This window comes from Ursus arctos, unplaced genomic scaffold, assembly GCF_023065955.2.
Source record: "Ursus arctos isolate Adak ecotype North America unplaced genomic scaffold, UrsArc2.0 scaffold_21, whole genome shotgun sequence".
Lineage (NCBI taxonomy): Eukaryota > Metazoa > Chordata > Mammalia > Carnivora > Ursidae > Ursus > Ursus arctos.
In genome coordinates this window covers 15,859,354-15,880,421 of record NW_026622886.1, presented here as the reverse complement: position 1 = coordinate 15,880,421, position 21,068 = coordinate 15,859,354, and the positions used below count along the sequence as shown (strand labels likewise).

The window sequence follows — 21,068 nt, the reverse complement described above, 5'->3', positions numbered from 1 at the left end:
CTTGCCCAGCATGGAGCCCAACGTGGGATTTGAACTCACGACGCTGAGATCAAGAGTCAGCCACTTAACCAACTAAGCCACCCATGTGCCCTGATTTTTAAGAAATTTTAAATAGAATGGACACATTAAAAAAAACCCCATAAAACCTTAGGAGCAACAGGTAGTTTAAAATTTATTTTAAATATTACAAAAGTAGGGTGTGCCTTGCGAGCTCAGTTTGTAGAGCATGCAACTCTTGAACTTGGGGTTTTAAGTTCGAGCCCTACGTTGGGTGTAGAGATTACTTAAAAATAAAATCTTAAAAAAATATTACAAGTGTATTTTCATTTAGAAAGAAGTAAAAATTCTTTTTACCTGCCTTTTTTCCTTTTCTCCTAAATTCTAAATCTTTCAGCAGCGGTAATCATGGTTAACAGTTTAGAGCGAGTTTTTCCAAGATTTTTTTCTGGTGCATTTACAAACCTATGCACACACAGAAACCAGGTGTAACACTAAGGGAAGCTCAGAGATTTACTGTTTCATAAATGTTGACTTATGCTGAAGGAAGTCTAAGGGAACTTACAGAAGCTTTCAGTGATGATCAAACTGTGCTTCACAGCACTGTCTTTACCTTAGTCCCTGAAGTGTTCTCTGTTTCCTGGTTATTTGTTATTTTTTAGATTCTTATGTAGTTAGTACTCCGTACATTGTCAATTCTGATCTAGGTTTCCTCCTCTCGTTCCCAAGCTTTTCTCTCTTACTCTCTACATTTCCTCCTCTGTGATCAGGAAACTCCTCTGTCTTATCAACCTGTTCTTGGAATGTTTATCTCCTTGCCTTATCTGAAATTGGACAATTCCTAGAGGGAATTCCTCCGCAGCTGTACTCTGTGGTGTGGCAACTTTTTTTCCTTTACATCCCATGTATTTCAGCACCAGGAAGTGGGTGGATGTTGTCCTGGCTTTTCTGCTACCCCCTCCAGACCATTAATACCCCCTTCTCCAGCTCATGTCTGTCCTTTGAGGTTGATTTCTCTGATCTTTCCCAGTTATGGTATTGCTCTCATTCATTGATGATTGAAGATCTTAGTTATAAATTTCAGTTCTTCTCCTGTTGACACTCTTAGTAAGATATCCATATTTATGTGGATGAGTTGTCCAAAACCTTGGCCTCTCAGTTTCTTGATGTCTTTGTCTGTAGTAACCATTTTCTTTACTTCCCTTTATCCATATACTTCCTGATCACAGACTGGATCCTTGTCCTTGTCAATACCAGAAATGATACCACTTTTGAAATCTTAATGAGAGACAGAGTGAGGGAGAGAAAGACCACATGAGCAGGTGCAGAGGGAGAGGGAGAAGCAGACTCCCTGCTGAGCAGAGAGCCCGATGCAGGACTTGATCCCAGGACCCTGAGATCATGACCTGAGCCGAAAGCAGATGCTTAACCGACTGAGCCACCCAGGTGCCCCCACACTTACCTTTTTATTTACTTTTTTTTGTTGTGTGACTTAATTTTTTACAGGGTTATATTAGTTTTAGGTGTACAGTATAGTGATTCAACAATTCCATATATCATCCAGGACAAGCGCATTCCTTAATCCCCATTACCTATTTAACTCCCCTCTGGTAATCATCAGTTTGTTTTCAATAATTAAGAGTCAGTTTCTTGGTTTGTCTCACTCTCCCTTTTTTTTTCCCTTCGCTTATTTGTTTTGTTTCTTAAAATCCACGTGCGTGAAATCCTATGGTGTTTGTCTTTCTCTGATTTATTTCACTTAGAATTATATTCTCTAGCTCCATCCATGTCATTGCAAATGATAAGATTTAATTCTTTTTTATGGCTGAATAATATACCATTATGTATATATACCGCATCTTCTTTTTTTTTTTTTTTTTTTAAAGATTTTATTTATTCGACAGAGATAGAGACAGCCAGCGAGAGAGGGAACACAAGCAGGGGGAGTGGGAGAGGAAGAAGCAGGCTCATAGCGGAGGAGCATGATGTGGGGCTCGATCCCATAACGCTGGGATCACGCCCTGAGCCGAAGGCAGACACTTAACCACTGTGCCACCCAGGCGCCCCTATACCGCATCTTCTTTATTCCTTAATCAGTAGACACTTGGGCTGCTTCCATGTCTTCGCTATTGTAAATAATGCTGTAAAAGGGATAATGCGTGTATCCCTTTGAATTACTGTTTTTGGATACTTTGGGTTAATACCCAGTAATGTCATTGCTGGGTCATAGGGTCCTTCTATTTCTTTTTTTTGAAGATTTTATTTATTTATTTGAGAGAGAGAGGGAGGGAGAGAGTGAGCACAAATGGGGGGGAGGGGCAGAGGGTGAGGGAGAAACAGACTCCCCACTGAGCAGGGAGCCCAATATGAGGCTTGATCCCAGGACCCCAGGATCATGACCCAAACTGAAGGCAGATGCTTAACTGAGTGAGCCACCCAGGTGCCCCAGGGTAGTTCTATATTTCACTTTTTGAGGAATCTCCATGCTGTTTTCCAGTGACTGTACCAGTTAGCGTTCCAGCAATCTAATTTCGATAATTAAAATATCAAGTCCTATTTAATACTCCAAACCTCATTTATGTATAAAGTTTTCTCCTTCCTTAGTTGGGCCTGCCTCAGGCTTGGGAAGAGGTGGTTAAGATGGACATTGCAGGTTGTTTCCAGCTTTTTCCTGTTGCAGGCAATGTTGCAGTGAATATCCTTGAGGAGGCAGAATAGTTTAGAAGTTGAACATTGTTCCACAGATAAGTGAAACCATATGGTAATTGTCTTTCTCTGCTTGGCTTATTTCACTGGGCATAATCTTCTCCAGTCCATCCATGTTGATGCAAATGTTGGGTAATCGTTCTTTCTGATGGCTGAGTAATATTCCGTTGTATATATGGACCACGTCGTCTTTATCCATTCGTCTGTTTGAAGGGAATCTTGGCTTCTTCCACAGTTTGGCTATTGTGGACATTGCTGCTATCAACATTGGGGTGTACTGGGTGTTATACACAAACAATGAATCATGGAACACTACATCAAAAGCTAATGATGTACTGTATGGTAACTAACATATCATATTTAAAAAAAAAAGAAGTTGAACACTGGTGCTGAAGGTTTGAATCCCAGCTCAGCTTTATTATCTGTGTAACCTTGGACAAATTACTCAACCTTCCTGTACCTCAGTTTCCTCTGTAAAATGGGGATAATAATAGTGTCTGCTTGTGGGGCACCTAGGGGGCTCAGTCAGTTAAGTGTTCATCTCTTTTTTTTTTAAAGATTTTATTTATTTATTTGACAGAGAGGCAGCGGGAGAGGGCATACAAGCAGGGGGAGTGGGAGAGGGAGAAGCAGGCTTCCCGCTGAGCAGGGATCCTGATGCGGGGCTTGATTCCAGAACGCTGGGATCATGACCTGAGCCAAAGGCAGATGCTTAACCGCTGTGCCACCCAGGCGCCCCTATTTTTTGCTTTTTCTTATACTATTTACAATCACATAATATAAATCTTAATGGTTAATGATACTGGTATGTTCTAATGCTACTGCTCACCATATTTACACACAGGGACCCCTCTAGCATTTTTTTGTGTTTATGTGGGGGAACTGATTAAGTATAGTCTATAAAGGCTTAAGATTTTTGGTTCCTTATACCTATGTAAGTAAAAATAGGTATTTAATGATATACTATGGCTTAATTAACAATAATAATGATGATAACAGTTGATAGTAACAGTAATAATAATGTCCATTCTTATATGGTGCCAACAAGTTCAGAGCTTAATATTTGCAAGGTGCTCTTACATCCATATCATTAATAATCCTGTCTGTTATAACCCCTTACAGTTGACATAGCAAATTCAGTATGATTTATCGTTAATTTCTCACAGTAACTCTGAAATAGGTAAGGTAAACCATCTTATTCCAGTATAACAGATGAAAGTGAGGTTATTTGCTAAGGATTGCATAGCCAGTAAGCAGTAGAGCCAGACTTGAACCTAACTTCCTACTTTACGTTTCTATATGAGCACTATAATGAATGAGTTACGTGTTCCCAGATATTAGTGGTTCTCAGTCAGAGGTGATTTTGCCCTGAAAGGGACATTTGACAATGTTTGGAAATATCTTTGGTTGTCATAACCAGGGTGGAGGAATGCTACTAGCATCTGGTGGGTAGAAGCCAGGAAGACTGTTAAACATCCTGCGATACATAGGAAAGTTCCTTACAATGAAGAATTATCTGGCCCAAAATGTCAAGAGTACTAAGGTTAAGAAACTGTGTTGTACAGTGATCACTGATGACATAGGACTGAGACTGTAAATTGTTTGGTAAGATTTTACTGATAAACAGCAGATTTACTTCAAACTTCAGTTTCTTCACATCTTCAGCTTTTCTTAGATTCAGGTTATAAAGCTCAACAATACTCTACAAGCAAAATTTATACCCTGAATCAAGAGAAATTGAAGATAAGGTGAGATTGAAAATTGGAACAAATCTGCTACTTGTCACTAAAATCTTTCAAAGGAGGACTGTTGTTCAAAGGCCTTACGTTTATTATTATTTTCTTCACTAGGTTGTTTCCCAGGGGGTGTGCACTGGGTTTCAGTTGGGAAACAAGACAAATCTGGACTTCTGATGAAATTGCAGAATCTTTGCACACGGTTGGATCAGGATGAGAGTTTCTCTCAGAGGCTTCCACTCAATATCGAAGAGGCTAAAGACCGTCTTCGCATTCTGATGCTGCGCAAACACCCAAGGTACAGATAGTCAAATTTAGTTGGTGCATGAAGTCCCAATGAGATTTAACTACTGACATTTTGAGAATGTCATATCTTTTCTTGCTGTTCAGTAGAGATCTAGGAATGAAGCATTGCTTTTCTGCTGTTCTTTGTCTTATATTAAAAAATGGCTGCCGTTGGCCTGGAATTGCTACTTTTCTTTGCATCCTACCTACTATGTTGCCTCTTATATACCACCGAGGTACTCAAGAAGTATTTCTTAAGTGAGTTTGTGAGGGGTCTTTGCTAGAAAATGCAAGCTTCTTACTTTGAATCTGTTATTTCTAATGGATGACATTGAACAAGAGACTGAATAAAGGTAGGCACCTGGTAAAAGGATTATTTATTTAATGGGACCCTTCTCTTGTGTTGTCTTAGTTTTGGGGTGTGTATATGTGTGTGTGTATATATATATATATATTTTTTTTTACATATATATATGTAATTCTTCTACTTCTGTGAACTTGAAGAGTTTGATTTATTTTAATTCATTCGATAAATATCATTATAATTATGTGCCAGACACTGTTATCAACTGTTTCACAGTTTTCATTAGCCAGAAGGCAGACAGTAGCTTAGTAACTAATCAGTAGTTAATCAGCTGGGATTCAGTCAACAGTTTGATCTCCCTGATCTAACAGCCATTCTTTCGTTGGTTCATTTAACCAACATTGAGTGTTGTGCCAGGTTCTGGGTCAAGTGCTGCAAGTACAAGGATGAATTAAGCCTTCCCTGGGAGTTCAGCAGTAAATTGGGTGACAATTAGGTAATGGCTCTAAACTTTTTTTTAATGCCTCAGTGCAGCTGATGATGCAGTACACTTTCATATGTAGCAGTGGCTGAATATGGCTGTGATTCTTAAATTGGTAAGGGGATTAATATCAGAATATTGGGTGAGAGTAGTAATTTGGGAAAAGCCTCTTAGGTGATTCTACAGAGGACAAGCTCCTTTCTGGTTTCTTTCTCTTCCAGATCCCTCTGTTATTGTTCCCTCCTCTTGGTAGCCACTGGTATTGATTTTCCTGAGGAAATGGGATCGAGACCACTATGTTTTGTTTTGTTTTGCTTTGCTTTGCTTTGTTAGATAGGGATGAGGAAGGAGCAGAGGGAGAGAGAGAGAAAGCATCTCAAGCAGGCTCCACACCCAGCATGGAGCCCGACGCGGTGGTCCATCTCACGACCCTGAGATCATGACATGAGCTGAAATCAAGAGTCAGGTGCTTAACCAACTCAACCCCCCAGGGGCCTCAAGACCACTAAATATTACCACTTTTCTTGTGCAGTAACTTTTCCCTAGTCCTGCTTCCCTACTGTGCGAAAATGAAAGTGATTTCTATTTAGAAAAATACTGTAAGTGCTATCAGATGTATCAGACCATGGCTTATAAAGTCATTCTTTTTGTCTGTCTCTCAGCATTTTGGTTTATACTTTTGCAATTTTCCAGGCTGTATGTGTACCCAGAATCTTTTTTTGTAGTGCACAGACGTAGTGTGCCATTAGAATAAAAATGCTAGTGTATAATTATGCTATCAGCTTTTAGTTGTATTTTTTCTCCATCTGTTCTGCTGAGCTCAAAAAAGTTTTTGGAGAAACCAATCAAGAATTCGCACAGAGGTTCTTTGTCATTAGAAATAAACAAACTGATTTATGGATGGGGAAAAAACCCCGCTAGTGTACCAAATGAAGGGTAGTATTCTTGCTAGTGCATTTTATCAGGTTGGAACATATGAAATTGCTAGTTTTGTAGGTAAAAAATGGTCAACTATCATTATTGTTATATGATTGATTCTAATGCTAACCTGAGCCCAGTTCTCATTTAGTTTTGGTGCTTTAAGACTGAATTAGAAAAATCTCATTACCTGGATACTTCTTTTAAGGCACTCGGCAACCAATTTTTAACACCTACAAGGTACACACAGTTCACTTTTTATAGGTTCCCTAACTTTAAAATGCATTCATTGTTTTGGGGTGGGAAGAGAGGATAGTCTCTAATTTTTTGTCCTTATTTGATTCAGTATATTGTGAAAGGAATATAGCAAAGAAAAGAGGAAGAGCCATGAAATAGGCATCTTTATTTTGTAAATTTTAAGACATTATCCTTTTTTAAGGTGGCATTATCCTTTTTTAAAAGAGGCTTAAAATAATAAATGTCATTACTGATTCAATAGTTTTTTTTTTTTTGTTTTTTTTTTAACTAGGTCTCTGTTGATCTTGGATGATATTTGGGATCCTTGGGTATTAAAAGCTTTTGACAATCAGTGTCAAATTCTTCTTACAACCAGAGACAAGAGCGTTACAGATTCAGTAATGGGTAAGGACTAATTTACTTTTTACTTCCTTTATGTTTTAATTCAATTAGATTTAAATATATTTAAACCAAATTATTTATTATATCTTGTGATTTTGTTGCAGGTCCTAAATACGTAGTCTCTGTGGAGAGTGGCTTAGGAAAAGAAAAAGGACTTGAAATTTTATCCCTTTTTGTTAGTATGAAGAAAGCAGATTTGCCAGAGCAAGCTCACAGTATTATAAAAGAATGTAAAGGTATGGTTGTTTTGTGTATGAAGGAGTTATAGAGAGATTAATTTTGCCCTTTTGTGAATTAAGCTATTGAATATTTAGCACATGAACATCCAGAAACTTTACTAGAATATTTAGTATTTTAGGTTCTTCTCTGACACCCTAAGTAGATAATAATATTTTGGTATTCATTTATTCATTAAAATAATATTTAATGAACGCCCATAATATGTTAGTGGGAAGGGTTAGATGAAGACATGACTTCTGCCAAAGAATAAAAAATATAGTGAGAATCAGAGAGAGTTATACATTTTTTGGTTGGGATCTTATAAAAATAGTATTCTAATTTGATAGGTAAAAACTGGTGTTGTCCTCTTAATTTGCATTTTTTATTAGTGAAGTTAAACTTTTTACTGGTTTGTTGAATATTTGCATTTCAAGAAATTATCCTTGACTCAATTTTTCTTTGTGATAGAAGTATTTTTAATTGATTTTTAGACATTCTAACTATTGAAGCTATTAGCTCTTTGCCATATTTTTGCAAATACTTTCCCCTAGTTTTTTGTCTGCTTTTTAATTTCATTTATAGTATTTATTTGACATACAGAAATTTAAAAAGTCACATCTGTCAGCTCTTAACATTACTTCTTCCACTGTTGTTAATACTTCAGTAGACCTTGTTTCTTTTGCCATCAAATAGATACTTGGTTTTGAGTTAATTGACTTTTTTATTTTTATTTTTTTTATTTATTTTTTATTATTTTTAAAAAAATTTATTTGACAGAGAGAGACAGCCAGCGAGAGAGGGAACACAAGCAGGGGGAGTGGGAGAGGAAGAAGCAGGCTCCCAGCGGAGGAGCCTGATGCGGGGCTCGATCCCAGAACTCCGGGATCATGCCCTGAGCCAAAGGCAGACGCTTAACGACTGAGCCACCCAGGCGCCCCTAATTGACTTTTTTAAAAAAAAGATTTATTTGAGAGAGAGAGAGCTGCACACATGAACACAAGGGGTAGGGGCAAAGGGAGAGGGAGAGGGGAAGCCAACTCCCTACTTAGTGGGGAGCCACGCCTGGGGCATGATCTCAACCCTGAGATCATGACCTCAGCAGAAACCAGGAGTCGTATGCTTAACTGACTAGCCACCCGGGCACTCCAATTGAGTTAACTGACTTAAGAAATATGTTAGAAAAGAACACTTTGTATTCGTTATAAAGGTGATGCATTTCCATTTTGAGACATTTGAAAAAATGTGTGAAATGATTAAAAAAAAAGAATTTACCCATAATTTGATAATTATTAGTGTCATGAGAGCATTTCTTTCAGTCTTTTAAGACATATAAAACTTTGAAAAAAATATTGAGATTACAGTGGAATACATAATTTGAATCTTGCCTTTTCATATAGCAAATCTTGAACATTTCTCATGTCATTAAGTATCTTTTGAAAAAAATTACTGATGGCATAATATTGTGGCAACTTCAATTTATTCAGTCATTTCTCTGTTATTGTTTAAGATTTTTCACTATTTTAAATAATGCTGTTATGAATATCCTTAGAGGAATTTTTCTTATTTCTAATGGCTTTATTAGAATAAATATCTAAAGTGAATCCAAGAGTTATAAATATTTTAAGGCTTTGGATAACATGCAGAGATTGTTTAAGAATAGAGTGACTCAGTGGTAATTTTGAAATGAGACAATATTAATGCAGTGACTTTGTTGTTTTGTTCTGTTTTTAGGTTCTCCTCTTGTAGTGTCTTTAATTGGTGCACTTTTACGTGATTTTCCCAACCGTTGGGATTACTACCTCAGGCAACTTCAGAATAAGCAGTTTAAGAGAATAAGGAAATCTTCTTCTTATGATTATGAGGCTCTGGATGAAGCCATGTCTATAAGTGTTGAAATGCTCAGAGAGGACATCAAAGATTATTACACAGATCTTTCCATCCTTCAGAAGGATGTTAAGGTGCCTACAAAGGTAATAGAAGGACCAACAATCCTTGTCCTTGGATATTTATGGCATGTAACTTTTGATACAGTACCAAGGATGTTGTTACAGAGGATATCAGAAGGTTAAGACCTGTGTCACTGAGGTGGGGTGAGGGGGTGTAAACATCCCACAGCTCTTAGGTCTCCATCATGAGCTTGATGTTGAACTCAGATTATTTCCTATTCTCAGTTCTAGTGAGGCTGGAGAAGCATCTGACTTCTATTTTCTATCTTGACGAATAGTTGAGCTTCTTCATATGAAGTGGAGGTACTGTTATTCAGGGCTTTAAGATACGATTTGTGTGTGCATGTGTGTTAACACCTTATCTGCAGTCCTGGTAATTGTAGTTTTGTGGTATATTCAATGCTTAAAATGATTTCTAGGTGTTGTGTATTCTCTGGGACATGGAAACTGAAGAAGTTGAAGACATACTGCAGGAGTTTGTTAATAAGTCTCTCTTATTCTGTGATCGGAATGGAAAATCATTTTCTTATTATTTACATGATCTTCAAGTAGATTTCCTTATAGAGAAGAATCGCAACCAGCTTCAGGTACTTGCATCTTTGTACGTTTTTAAATTTTTTTTATTTTGAAATAATTTTAGGCTTATAGAAAAGTTGCAAAACAGCAGAGAGAGTTTTATTCATGTACCTTCATCTAGCTTCCCCTAATGTTAACATCTTACATAATTATAATACAGTTATCAAACAGAAAATTGACAATGCTAGACTACTGTTAATAACTCACAGATTGTATTTAGATTTTGCTAGCTTTCCTTCTAATGCCCTTTTTGTGGTTCAGATCAAGATCCCATATTGTGGGGCGCCTGGGTGGCTCAGTTGTTAAGTGTCTGCCTTCGGCTCAGGATGTGATCCCAGAGTCCTGGGATCGAGCCCTGCATCGGGCTCCCTACTCTGCTGGAAGCCTGCTTCTTTCTCTCCCACTACCCCTGCTTGTGTTCCCTCTCTCGCTGGCTGTCTCTCTGTCAGATAAACACATAAAATCTTTAAAAAAAAAAAAAAAAAGATCCCATATTGCGTATAATTGTCATGTTTCCTTAATTTCCTCAAGTCTCTGAAAATTCTTTGCTTTCTTTATCTTTCATTGTCACTTTTAAAGAATACTAGCCAGTTATTTTGTATAATGTCCCTTAGTTTGGGTTTGTCTGATGGTTTCTCATGACTAGAGTAAGGTTATATATTTTTGGCAAGAGTACTACAGAAGTCGTGTTGCGTCCTTCTTAGTGCATCATATCAGGGTGTCGATATGTCTTGTTGTCAGTGATGTTAATGTTGATCACTTGGTTAAAGTGGTACCTGCTAGTTTCTCCACTGTGAAGCTACTGATTTTTTCCTTTTGTAATTAATAAGTATTTTGTGGGTAGATTCTCTGCACACTTTTAAAAAGCTTTGTAAGCTGTAGTTACTGTGATGCTTAGGTTATGAAATTGTTTCTGTCCTCTAAAATGTTTCATTTGGGTTTCAGGATCTGCATAAGAAGATAATCACTCAGTTCCAGAAACATTACCAGCCACATACTCTTTCACCAGATCAGGAGGACTGCATGTATTGGTACAATTTTCTGGCCTACCACATGGCTAGTGCCAATATGCACAAAGTAAGGTGACCCATTTAAAAATTATTATTGGTTTTTAACTCTTATTTATTTATTTATTTGAGAGAGAGAGAGAAAGAGAGCGCGCGCACGAAAACGAGTGGGGGAGGGGCAGAGGGAGACGCAGACTCCCTGCAGAGCAGGGAGCCCTAAGTGGGACTCCAACTCAGGACCCCAGGATCATGACCCGAGGTAAAGGCAGACACTTAGCCACCCAGGTGCCCTAAAAATTATTATTTTTATCTCACTTTTATTTCATCCTATGTTTAGAATTTTCTTTTATTAGTAAAAATAGGATTATAGCCTATGTAAGTATTTTTGTTTTTGTTATACTTTTTACCTATGGTGATTTAAAAAGGTACCTTAGTAACTGTAGTAAATGAACCACCTAAAAATTCGCTCTTTTCTTACCAGTAGCTTTCCTTTTTGGGCAGTATGGATTTGTGTTTTTAGGCTTTGAGAGGAAATGGAGAATGGGAAGTTATATTCCTTCATTCAGCAAGTGTTTATTGGGTGCCTGTTAGCTACGGCACTAGTCTTCGTTGTGAAGATATACCGTAGGCACAAAGTCCGTGCTGTCATTGAGCTTACATTCTGTGGGGAGGGAGGTAAATTTACCCTGTGTTGGGAGTAGTAAGTGCTCAGCACGGAAGGAGAAAGTGATGATACAGAATCATCATGATTTGTGATGGATTTGGTGTGCATTGTAAGATGACTCCAAGCTTGCACAACAGAAAGAATGGAGTTGCCCTGAACTGAGGTTGGGATGTCTGTGGGCAGACCGGGTATTTTTCAGGGCCTAAAGGGAAGGTTAGGAAATTGTTTTGAAAATATTGTCTCATATGTATTAAGACTTCTGACTGGAAATAATGAGTATATAGTTGGGTATATGAATCTGGAATTCTGGGGGGAAATTATGGACTAAAAGTAAAATTTGGGAATCATCACCACATAGATTACATTTGAAATCATGACTACCAACTATTCAAAATGTTAACATTTTGGAAAACCATTTGTATTTTGAGTAATTTATCTATACTTAGGTATGTTCTCTCTCGTTTAAAAAAAATGGTGTATTCTTGTACCCCGTTTTTTTCACCTAGCAAAATATAGTTTACGTTTAATAATGTACACTTTGGAATGAAAGTATTCCAATAAATATCTGTGCCAAATTTACTTAAACTGTAATTGTTGCACATTTAGGTTTTCAGTTTTTTGCCTTTATGACGCTGTAATGAACAATGTTGTTTGTCTTTGCACCTATGTTATTTCCTTTGAAAATTTTTTGAAGTGGGATTACTGGGTCAGTACATCTTTTTAAAACTTGGTATGTATGATAGTGTGACAGGATTCAGTTTATTCTTACCTTTTTAGCCTTTTTTCCCTGATTTTTAAAGATAATTTCTAATTTTTAAAGGCTTTTTCATTGGAAAAATTTGGGAAAAAAACTAAAAGGAAAGTGAAAATGACTGTTATTGCTAATGCTTTTGTGTGTAGTTTTCCAGAGTGTTTTGCTGCTCAGGTACACATACCTGTTCTTTTTTTTTTTTTTAATTTTAATCTTAATTTTTTGAGAGAGAGAGAGTACATTTGCAAGCAGGGGGAGGCTCAGAGGGAGAGTGAAGATCCCAAGTAGGCTCTAAGCCCAGTGCAGAGCTTGATGCACTTGATCCTACAAGCCCGAGATCATGACCTCAGCCGAAATCAAGAGTCAGAGACTTAACCGACTGAGTCACCCAGGCGCCCCCACATACTTGTTCTTTAAACCCAAAATAGGATCATAATAGAAATAGTCTTATATCTCTTTTGTTTCACACTTAACTGTATTTCATGGTCGTCTTTTTACCTGAATTTACGTAGAGTGGAAAGGTTTTTGAAGCTGCGTACTATTTCATTGTATATTGATCAGTTGGCGTATGGACAGTTAGATTGCTTAAGCACACTTGTCTGATTATTTTCTTAGGACACATTTTTATAAGTGTAATTTCTGGGTCAAATGGTATGTACAGTTAGATTGCTTAAGCACACTTGTCTGATTATTTTCTTAGGACACATTTTTATAAGTGTAATTTCTGGGTCAAATGGTATGTACAGTTAGAATTTTAATACAGATTACCAGACTGTCCTCCAGAAGGGTGCTTTGAGTTACATCACTATCCACAGTATGTGAGAGTGTTCATTTCCTCTGACTCCAGCTAATATTCTTTTTTTTTTTTTTTTAAAGATTTTATTTATTTATTCGACAGAGATAGAGACAGCCAGCGAGAGAGGGAACACAAGCAGGGGGAGTGGGAGAGGAAGAAGCAGGCTCCTAGCGGAGGAGCTTGATGTGGGGCTCGATCCCATAACGCCGGGATCACGCCCTGAGCCGAAGGCAGACGCTTAACCGCTGTGCCACCCAGGCGCCCCTCCAGCTAATATTCTTATTGCTGCTTTTAGTCTTTAGAAATCTGATTTTTTTTTTTTTTAAGATTTTATTTATTTGTCAGGGAGAGGGAGAGAGAGAGAGCACACAAGCAGGGGGAATGGCAGGCAGAGGGAGAAGCAGGCTCCCTACTGAGCAGGGAGCTGATGTGGGGCTCGACCCCAGGACCCAGGGTTCATGACCTGAGCCGAAGGCAGATGCTTACCAACTGAGCCACCCTGGCGTCCCTAGAAATCTGATATTAAAAAACGCTGAATCTTTGTTGTTTCATTTAGATTACTGCTGAGGTTTTTGGCCATTTGTACCTTTTATTCTGTGCATTTAGTCTCATTCATTGCTTTTACCTATTTTTTTGTTAAGGTGTTTCTCTTATTTTATTAGAATTTTCTATAAAAAAATATTAAGCCCTCATCTATCATATGTGCTGTAAATTAATATTTTTCTTTTTTGTCAAATTTTATTTATATTGTTTTCAACTATATTGAAGGTTTTTGAGTTTTTATGTAGTTAAGTGCACATCTCTTATTTTTTTTTTTTTTTTGTACTTTTGCTTTGGTGTCATGTTTATAAACGTTTCCTTCATCCTACGGTTACAAAAATATTTACTTGTATCTTCTAGAATTTTTTGAGGTTTTCTATTTTATATTTAAGTGTTTAATCCAGCTAAAATTTATTTTGATTTAAGGTGTGTGGTCCATTTTATGTTTCTTTGGTTCCTTTTAAAATAGCTTCCTTTTTGTCCTTAAATTCTAGTTATCTGCTAAGTTTCTTTCAGTAGTGTTAGGATAGGGATGGTAGGGGCACCTGGGTGGCTCAGTCAGTTAAGCGTCTGCCTTTGGCTCAGGTCATGATCCCAGGGTCCTGGGATTGAGCCCTGAGTCGGGCTCCCTGCTCAGCCGGGAGTCTGCTTCTCCCCTGCCCCCCCCAACCCCTGCTTGTGCTCTCTCTCTCAAATAAATAAATAAAATCTTTATTTAAAAAAAAAAGATAAGGATGGTAGAGTTAAAATTCTTTGATGTCGGGGCGCCTGGGTGGCACAGCGGTTAAGTGTCTGCCTTCGGCTCAGGGTGTGATCCCAGCGTTATGGGATCGAGCCCCACATCGGGCTCCTCCACTGGGAGCCTGCTTCTTCCTCTCCCACTCCCCCTGCTTGTGTTCCCTCTCTCGCTGGCTGTTTCTATCTCTGTCGAATAAATAAATAAAATCTTTAAAAAAAAAAAATTCTTTGATGTCTTTAACAGTATCCTCATCTTTTTTTTTTTTTTTCTTTTGAGGAACTTTGTGCTTTAATGTTTTCCCTGGATTGGATTAAAGCAAAAACTGAACTTGTAGGCCCTGCTCATCTGATTCATGAATTTGTGGAATACAGGCATATATTGGATGAAAAGGTATAATTAGAATGAAAAATAAGTTCTTAAAAGGCAGTTCATTTTGTCATTTAATTCTAGGTTTAATAGTGGGGATGAGCAGAATAAAAAGACAAAGAGACATAATTTCCTCACTTTGACCGTAGTTTATTCTCATTATTTTGCTTCTTAGCCTACTGGGAATGTAGATGGGATTGAGGTTTGAAAGTTGAGGAAGTAAAGTGACCACTGGGTTTTTTCGTTTTGTTTTGTTTTTTGTTTTTTTACACAAGACTGTATTAAGAAAGTAATACTTGGATAATGAGATTTTTATACTGTGTTTAAAAATCTGGAGAGGGTCACCATATATTTGTTACCTCATGGTTGGTTATTTAATTTTAGCTCACATAGAGAATATCTCATTTAAGCCTTTAAAGTGACAAGATCACAGAAACAGAAAAATGTCAGATTTTGGTTCTGGTTATATTTCTAAGAGATTTCAGTTTGTTCATAGGATTGTGCAGTCTGTGAAAATTTCCAGGAATTTTTATCTTTAAATGGACATCTTCTTGGACGACAGCCATTTCCTAATATTGTACAACTGGGTCTCTGTGAACCAGAAACTTCAGAAGTTTATCAGCAAGCTAAGCTGCAGGCCAAGCAGGAGGTCGATCATGGAGTGCTTTACCTGGAGTGGATGTAAGTAGGTTAGGAGAAACCAAAGGGAGTGGAGTGCTAACTGTGCCATTATTTTTCAGGTAGTGAATAAGTTCACTCCAGGAAGATTTAACTACTTTGGAAAGGGCTGGAACTTTTAATAAGCATTCTTACTTATTGAAAAGTTCTGGAGAAGTGAGCATAGGACAAATACATATTTTCAGAGTCCATAGAAATAGATGTTTGTAGGCATTTTGACCAGTCATACTAAATAATAATACCAGATGGTTTACTTATTGTAACATAGTTTATTAGTGAAGAACATGGGCTTTGAAGCCACAAACATTGATTGGCGTCTCAGTTCTGAAACCTGATAGTTTTGTGATTTGAAACAAATTACAGGTTGTTCTTTTTTCATATATAAAATAGAGATAGCAGTTCTTTGAGATATTATTTTTGTGAAGATTGAAATGAGATATTGGATATAAAGTGATTAGCCCTTTGCCTTTCACATAGCCCTGATTAAACTTCCACTGAATTTTGATTATTTTAACTCCTAAAAGAGACTGTTCAGTTTTGCTCTTGCCTTAATATTATCAGTTAGAAAAAGGAGATGGTTAACTCATCTTTTTAATGCCTGTTCTATACAATATGTTCACATTACTCATTTTATCTTCAAACCTTAGAAGGTAAATATTATTTGCTTTATTTTATAAATGAGAAAAGTGAGGCACAGAGATGTTGAGACTTGACTCAGCTCGTGTAGCTTGTTGAATGGAATTTAATTCCTGGGTCTGTCTAGCTTTATTTTCCAAGCGCCTTCTGTATGCCATGCTTCTCTTATAGCTAGAAATAATGAACATGAATGGTTGTCTTTTCACATGTATAATTTATATCTGAATTGAACTCTAGGTTGATATCTGCAATATTTATTAGTCCTGGGCCCTCTCTCCAAATAGGTTGCCGTGGGTGATTTCCCTAATTCATTGAAGCTAGGGTAAACCTGTCTGTATTGTAGAATACTTGCTCACTTTATATCATAGCATTTGTTTCACTTTATGGTGATGGCCTATTTTTCTCTGTTACTAGTCCATACATTCTGTAGTTTAGAATAGTTTGGAGGTTAAAATTAACAGACTTTGGTTCTAGACTGCTTGGCCTTGAAACCCAGCCCTGCTTTATTGGTTTATATAATGAGGGAAAGTTATTAAACTTCTCTCACCTAATAGTGCTCTTTCATAGCATTATTGAGAAGATTAAATGAGGTATGTGTGTATACAAACATATACACACACAGAGAGTGCTTAGAACAATATCTAGTTCATAGAAAGTCCTCAATAAATATTAGTTATTAAGAATGGCATTTAGCATTTTGCCTGGTCCATATAATTGGTAGTTGGTTTGCAAAAGAAATTTGTGGAAGATCGACTGAAATGATGTGTTGGTTAGTGGTTGAAATAGAATTAATACTTGGTCTGATAATCAAATGAGCATAGGTTTAGTTCATGTTCTCTTAAGACTTGTTGAGTTTTTTTTTTTTTTTTTTTTTTGCTTTTTCTTGCTTTTCTTTTTTTTTTTTCTTCCCATTCCATCAACTGCGTTTCAACTTGTGATGTTCTTTCACAGAATGGTTAGTCATTCACAGCTGAATCTTTTAACTGGGTTTGACCAGGTCGTATTCAAAGAATGCTTTACTTGAGTACAAGGATTTTTTTTTTCCTGTAGAAAGGTTTAGATTGCTATAAGCTTAAATTTGACTGAATTATAGCTTTCAAAGAAATTATTTGTTCATGCATTCATTTGTTATTTCTTTAATACTTTTTGGCCATCTGTTACAGCCCATCACTGCGACAGTCACTTTTCTGACCTTTGGGGAATTGAGTAGTTACAACAAGGGGAAAGAGAGAGTACTTTTTTAGTCTAATATTTTAATCTTTGCTAGTAATTTACCTGGTTTTCTTCTAGGTTCTCATCACTTTAGTTCTTATAGGTGTTTGTTTCATTGCTTCTAGTAAACTATAATACTTTCTAGGCAAGAGCTAAGTCTGATTTACCTTTTGTGTTCCCTTTTTTCATTTGGTCTATCTTGTGTGTAGTTAATATTTTTCAGATTTTTATTTAAATCCTAATCAGTTAACATATAGTGTAATATTGGTTTCAGGAGTAGAGTGTGCTTAATATTTTTAAAGAATAATAACAGTGGCATCCTTATGTGCCAGGCACTGTTTAGAGCAGGTATCATTACTCTTGTTGTACATATGAGGAAATGGAAACTTACTGGTTCAATAATTTGCCTAAGTTTACATACCTAATAAGTAGTAGAAGTAGATTTGCTCTTTATCTGACTCCTAAAATAAGCACAATGCCAGTTAACATATTTATTTTACTCAAAGTGACTGGGGTGTTTGTATATGAAATTCTGACACTGTTCTGATACTTTACCCCTTTAACCCATGAGAAATAACATATTAACTGCACTAGTGGAATAGTTAGTATTCAGTAGATTAAGATACAAAGAAAATGATATTGCCTTATCTTTTTTTCCTCTATGAATAATTGTGGTTAGAGAAGAGCAAATTTAAAGTACATCATTGTGGGGCATCTGGGTGGTTCAGTCGGTTAAGCATCTGCCTTTTGCTCGGGTCATGATCCTAGGGTCCTGGGATCGAGCCCTGAGTTGCATTGGGCTCCCTGCTCAGTGGGGAGCCTGCTTCTCCCTCTCCATCTGCCCCTTCCCCCTGCTCGTGTGCTCGCTTGCTCACTTGCTCTCTCTCAAATAAATAAAATCTTAAAAAAAAAATAAAGTACGTCATCGTTAACGGTGGGTGTAGTGTCATACTTTAGTTAGGGAATGAGCTTCGTTTTGCTATGGCTTCTTTATTTTAAAAAATTTTTATTTTAGAGAGAGAGAGAGAGCGACTAGGGGCAGAAGGAGAGAGAGAATCTCAAGCAGGCTCCATGGCCAGTATGGAGTCGTGTGGTGGGCTCACTCTCACAACCCTAGATCATGACCTGAGCTGAAATCAAGAGTCGGGTTGCTTAACCTACTGAGCCACCCAGGCGCCCTGGCTTCTTTCCCTTTAAAAACAACGGAGATTTTTTTGAAGGTATCCTTACATAATGTTTTCTCTGCACATGTTATCATTAATGTATCAAAGGAAAATAGAAAGCAACATGTATTTGATTAGTTAGATTTCTCCCAACTCAGACATTTGCAGCACCTGACAGGTTGCTTTATATAGGGTAGCATTTCTCTTAAAAAGCCACTTTCGTAATGCTTTTTTCCTTCAGGAGATATGTGCTGTCATTTACGTGGTGGTAACTTAATTTTAAGAATTTTGTATTTTTGGCAACACAACAATGTTAAAAGGCAGTTTACTTTATTACTGAAAAAAATTACTTTTACTTACTGGGTTTCTGTTCATTTTCTCCTTGTATGTAGAAACAAAAAAAACATCAAGAATCTTTCCCGCTTAGTTGTCCGCCCCCATACAGATGCTGTTTACCATGCTTGCTTTTCTGAGGATGGTCAAAGAATAGCTTCTTGTGGAGTTGATAAAACCTTACAGGTAAAACATATCTCTTGAGAAAAATTCAAAGAGGATGTACCCAATACTGTGCATATTAGAATATATTTAAATCTGAAAATTGAAGAAAATTGCACATTAGAAGTAGAGAAATCCAAATCTCTTAAACATTTTATGAAAGCTTTCTCTGGAAATTTAGAAGATGTGGTTGTGTGTTTTCATAATTTTAAAGTTGCCAGGTGACATAAAAGTACCTTTTACCCTAGCGGTCAGCTACTGTCATCCATGCGCCCTCTAAGCGTAATGAGGGAATGCAAATTGTTAAAAGACGTAAGGACTCCATAGCACAGTGGACAGAGCTCTGATTAAAAAACAGTGATTAAGTGAAATACCTACTTTTTTTTTTTTAAAGATTTTACTTATTTATTTGACAGAGATAGAGACAGCCAGCGAGAGAGGGAACACAAGCAGGGGGAGTGGGAGAGGAAGAAGCAGGCTCATAGCAGAGGAGCCTGATGTGGGGCTCGATCCCATAACTCCGGGATCACGCCCTGAACCGAAGGCAGACGCTCAACCGCTGTGCCACCCAGGCACCCCAAAATACCTACTTTATCACAGGTTCAGACACAGATTTCTGCCTATAAATAGGAATTGGACTAGATATTTCCTAAGGTGCTTGAAGGAATTTAAGTTCTCGTTTGTTTTTGGGATACATGAATGAGTGGTTTTTTTAAAATTTGTGCTCTGCCTTTTGATTTTGAAGGAAACAGGATCAGATTAGCTAAAACTTTGATATTTAGATTAGGTTTAGTCTTTGCAAGATTATGACTATAAACCTTATTTTTATATGTGTGCTTTATTACTAATTTTATTAATTTTGGCTTTTGAGCCCCAGAAAGAAAACATACTGAATGAACTGTTTTCTGTTTAAGAATTTGCCAAACTAAAAAAAAAAAAAAAAAAGAAAAAGACTTTGCCAAACTAATCTCAAGAACTGAAGCTATACTCTGCTAACTCTTTTTATTGATCCTACAAACATTTAATAAGGGATAGTTCTGTATGTTAAGGCATATAAATTCTGACAGATACTCTGTTTTTTGGAGTGGTTTTGCCAAAGTTCATTACTATTGCAAAATAATGTGGATTAAGATCTTTTAAAGAAAGATTTTTTCGAATGGTGGCCATTGGTTTATGGTAAAAAACTTTATTGTTGCTTGTGCAGGTGTTTAAAGCTGAAACAGGAGAGAAACTGCTAGAAATCAAGGCTCATGAGGATGAAGTGCTTTGTTGTGCATTCTCTACAGATGACAGATTTATAGCAACCTGCTCAGTGGATAAAAAAGTGAAGGTATGGAAATATTTTTCTCTTCAGTTGTAATTACCGTAGAATTCATTTTCTTCTTCCATAGTAGAGGGACTAGGGTAAGTAGGGGTAAAGGACTCTTGCCTATTGATCTACTAACTTGAGGCAAACCAGATTTTATCCACTGCAAATTAACACTATTTTTAAGCACCAGCAAAAATGTCTAGGTTTCTCAGCCTGAGATACTTACCAGACAGCTGGGAGAAACAATTACAAATTAATGAATTTCCCTACTGTTTATTATTGATAGGTCTATGGGATAAATATCAGTTGGAATCTTTGAGGGCATTGTGATTGAAAGTGTTGCTGCACAAAATTACTGTCTGAGATTGGATTCCTGTTGTAAAATACATAATTTATGAACTGCAACCCAGATTTTTTTTTTTTTTTTAGAGCGGGAGTGCAGAGTGGGGAGGTTGGGGTGGGGGAGGGGCGGGGGGAGAGAAAGAGAGAGAGAGAGAGAATTTTAAGCAGGCTTCATGCTGTGTGGAGCCTGATGCCGGGTTCATCTCATGATCCTGAGCTCAAATCAAGATTTGGACACTCAACCAACAGAGCCATTCAGGCACCCCAAACACCTCACTTAAGGCTTTTTTTTTTTCTTTTTTTTAAGAGAGCATGTGCATGTGTGAGCAGGGAAGGGAGAGAGAGAATCCCAGTCTCCACTGGGTGTGGAGTCTGACTTGGACCTCGATCTCATGACCCCAAGATCATAACCTGAGCCAAATCAAGAGTTGGATGCCCAACCGACTGACCCACCCAGGTGCCCCTTGCTTTAGGCTTTTTAAAAAGAGGTGGATCCTGACTTGGTGGGAGTACTGCAAATAAATAGGCAGACAGATAAATAGGAGAGGGAGAGGGGAAGAAAG

At 37.3% G+C, this 21,068-nt stretch overlaps 1 protein-coding gene across 9 annotated transcripts in view; it reads left to right on the top strand.

Moving 5' to 3' along the window:
* The window catches only part of APAF1 (apoptotic peptidase activating factor 1), a 79,880-nt gene that overhangs the window by 9,931 nt on the left and 48,881 nt on the right, over positions 1-21,068 (top strand). For 7 of the 9 annotated variants that reach the window (XM_026499834.4, XM_057316530.1, XM_057316532.1 and 4 more), the window contains 10 exons: positions 4,554-4,737; positions 6,957-7,069; positions 7,171-7,302; positions 9,017-9,255; positions 9,651-9,818; positions 10,753-10,884; positions 14,581-14,694; positions 15,167-15,351; positions 18,752-18,878; positions 20,059-20,184. In XM_026499834.4, the coding sequence (XP_026355619.1) occupies positions 4,554-4,737; positions 6,957-7,069; positions 7,171-7,302; positions 9,017-9,255; positions 9,651-9,818; positions 10,753-10,884; positions 14,581-14,694; positions 15,167-15,351; positions 18,752-18,878; positions 20,059-20,184 (1,520 nt within the window). Of the gene's footprint in view, positions 1-4,553; positions 4,738-6,956; positions 7,070-7,170; positions 7,303-9,016; positions 9,256-9,650; positions 9,819-10,752; positions 10,885-14,580; positions 14,695-15,166; positions 15,352-18,751; positions 18,879-20,058; positions 20,185-21,068 lie in introns of those variants that run through there. The other 2 variants (XM_057316534.1, XM_057316535.1) reach the window with 2 other exon arrangements.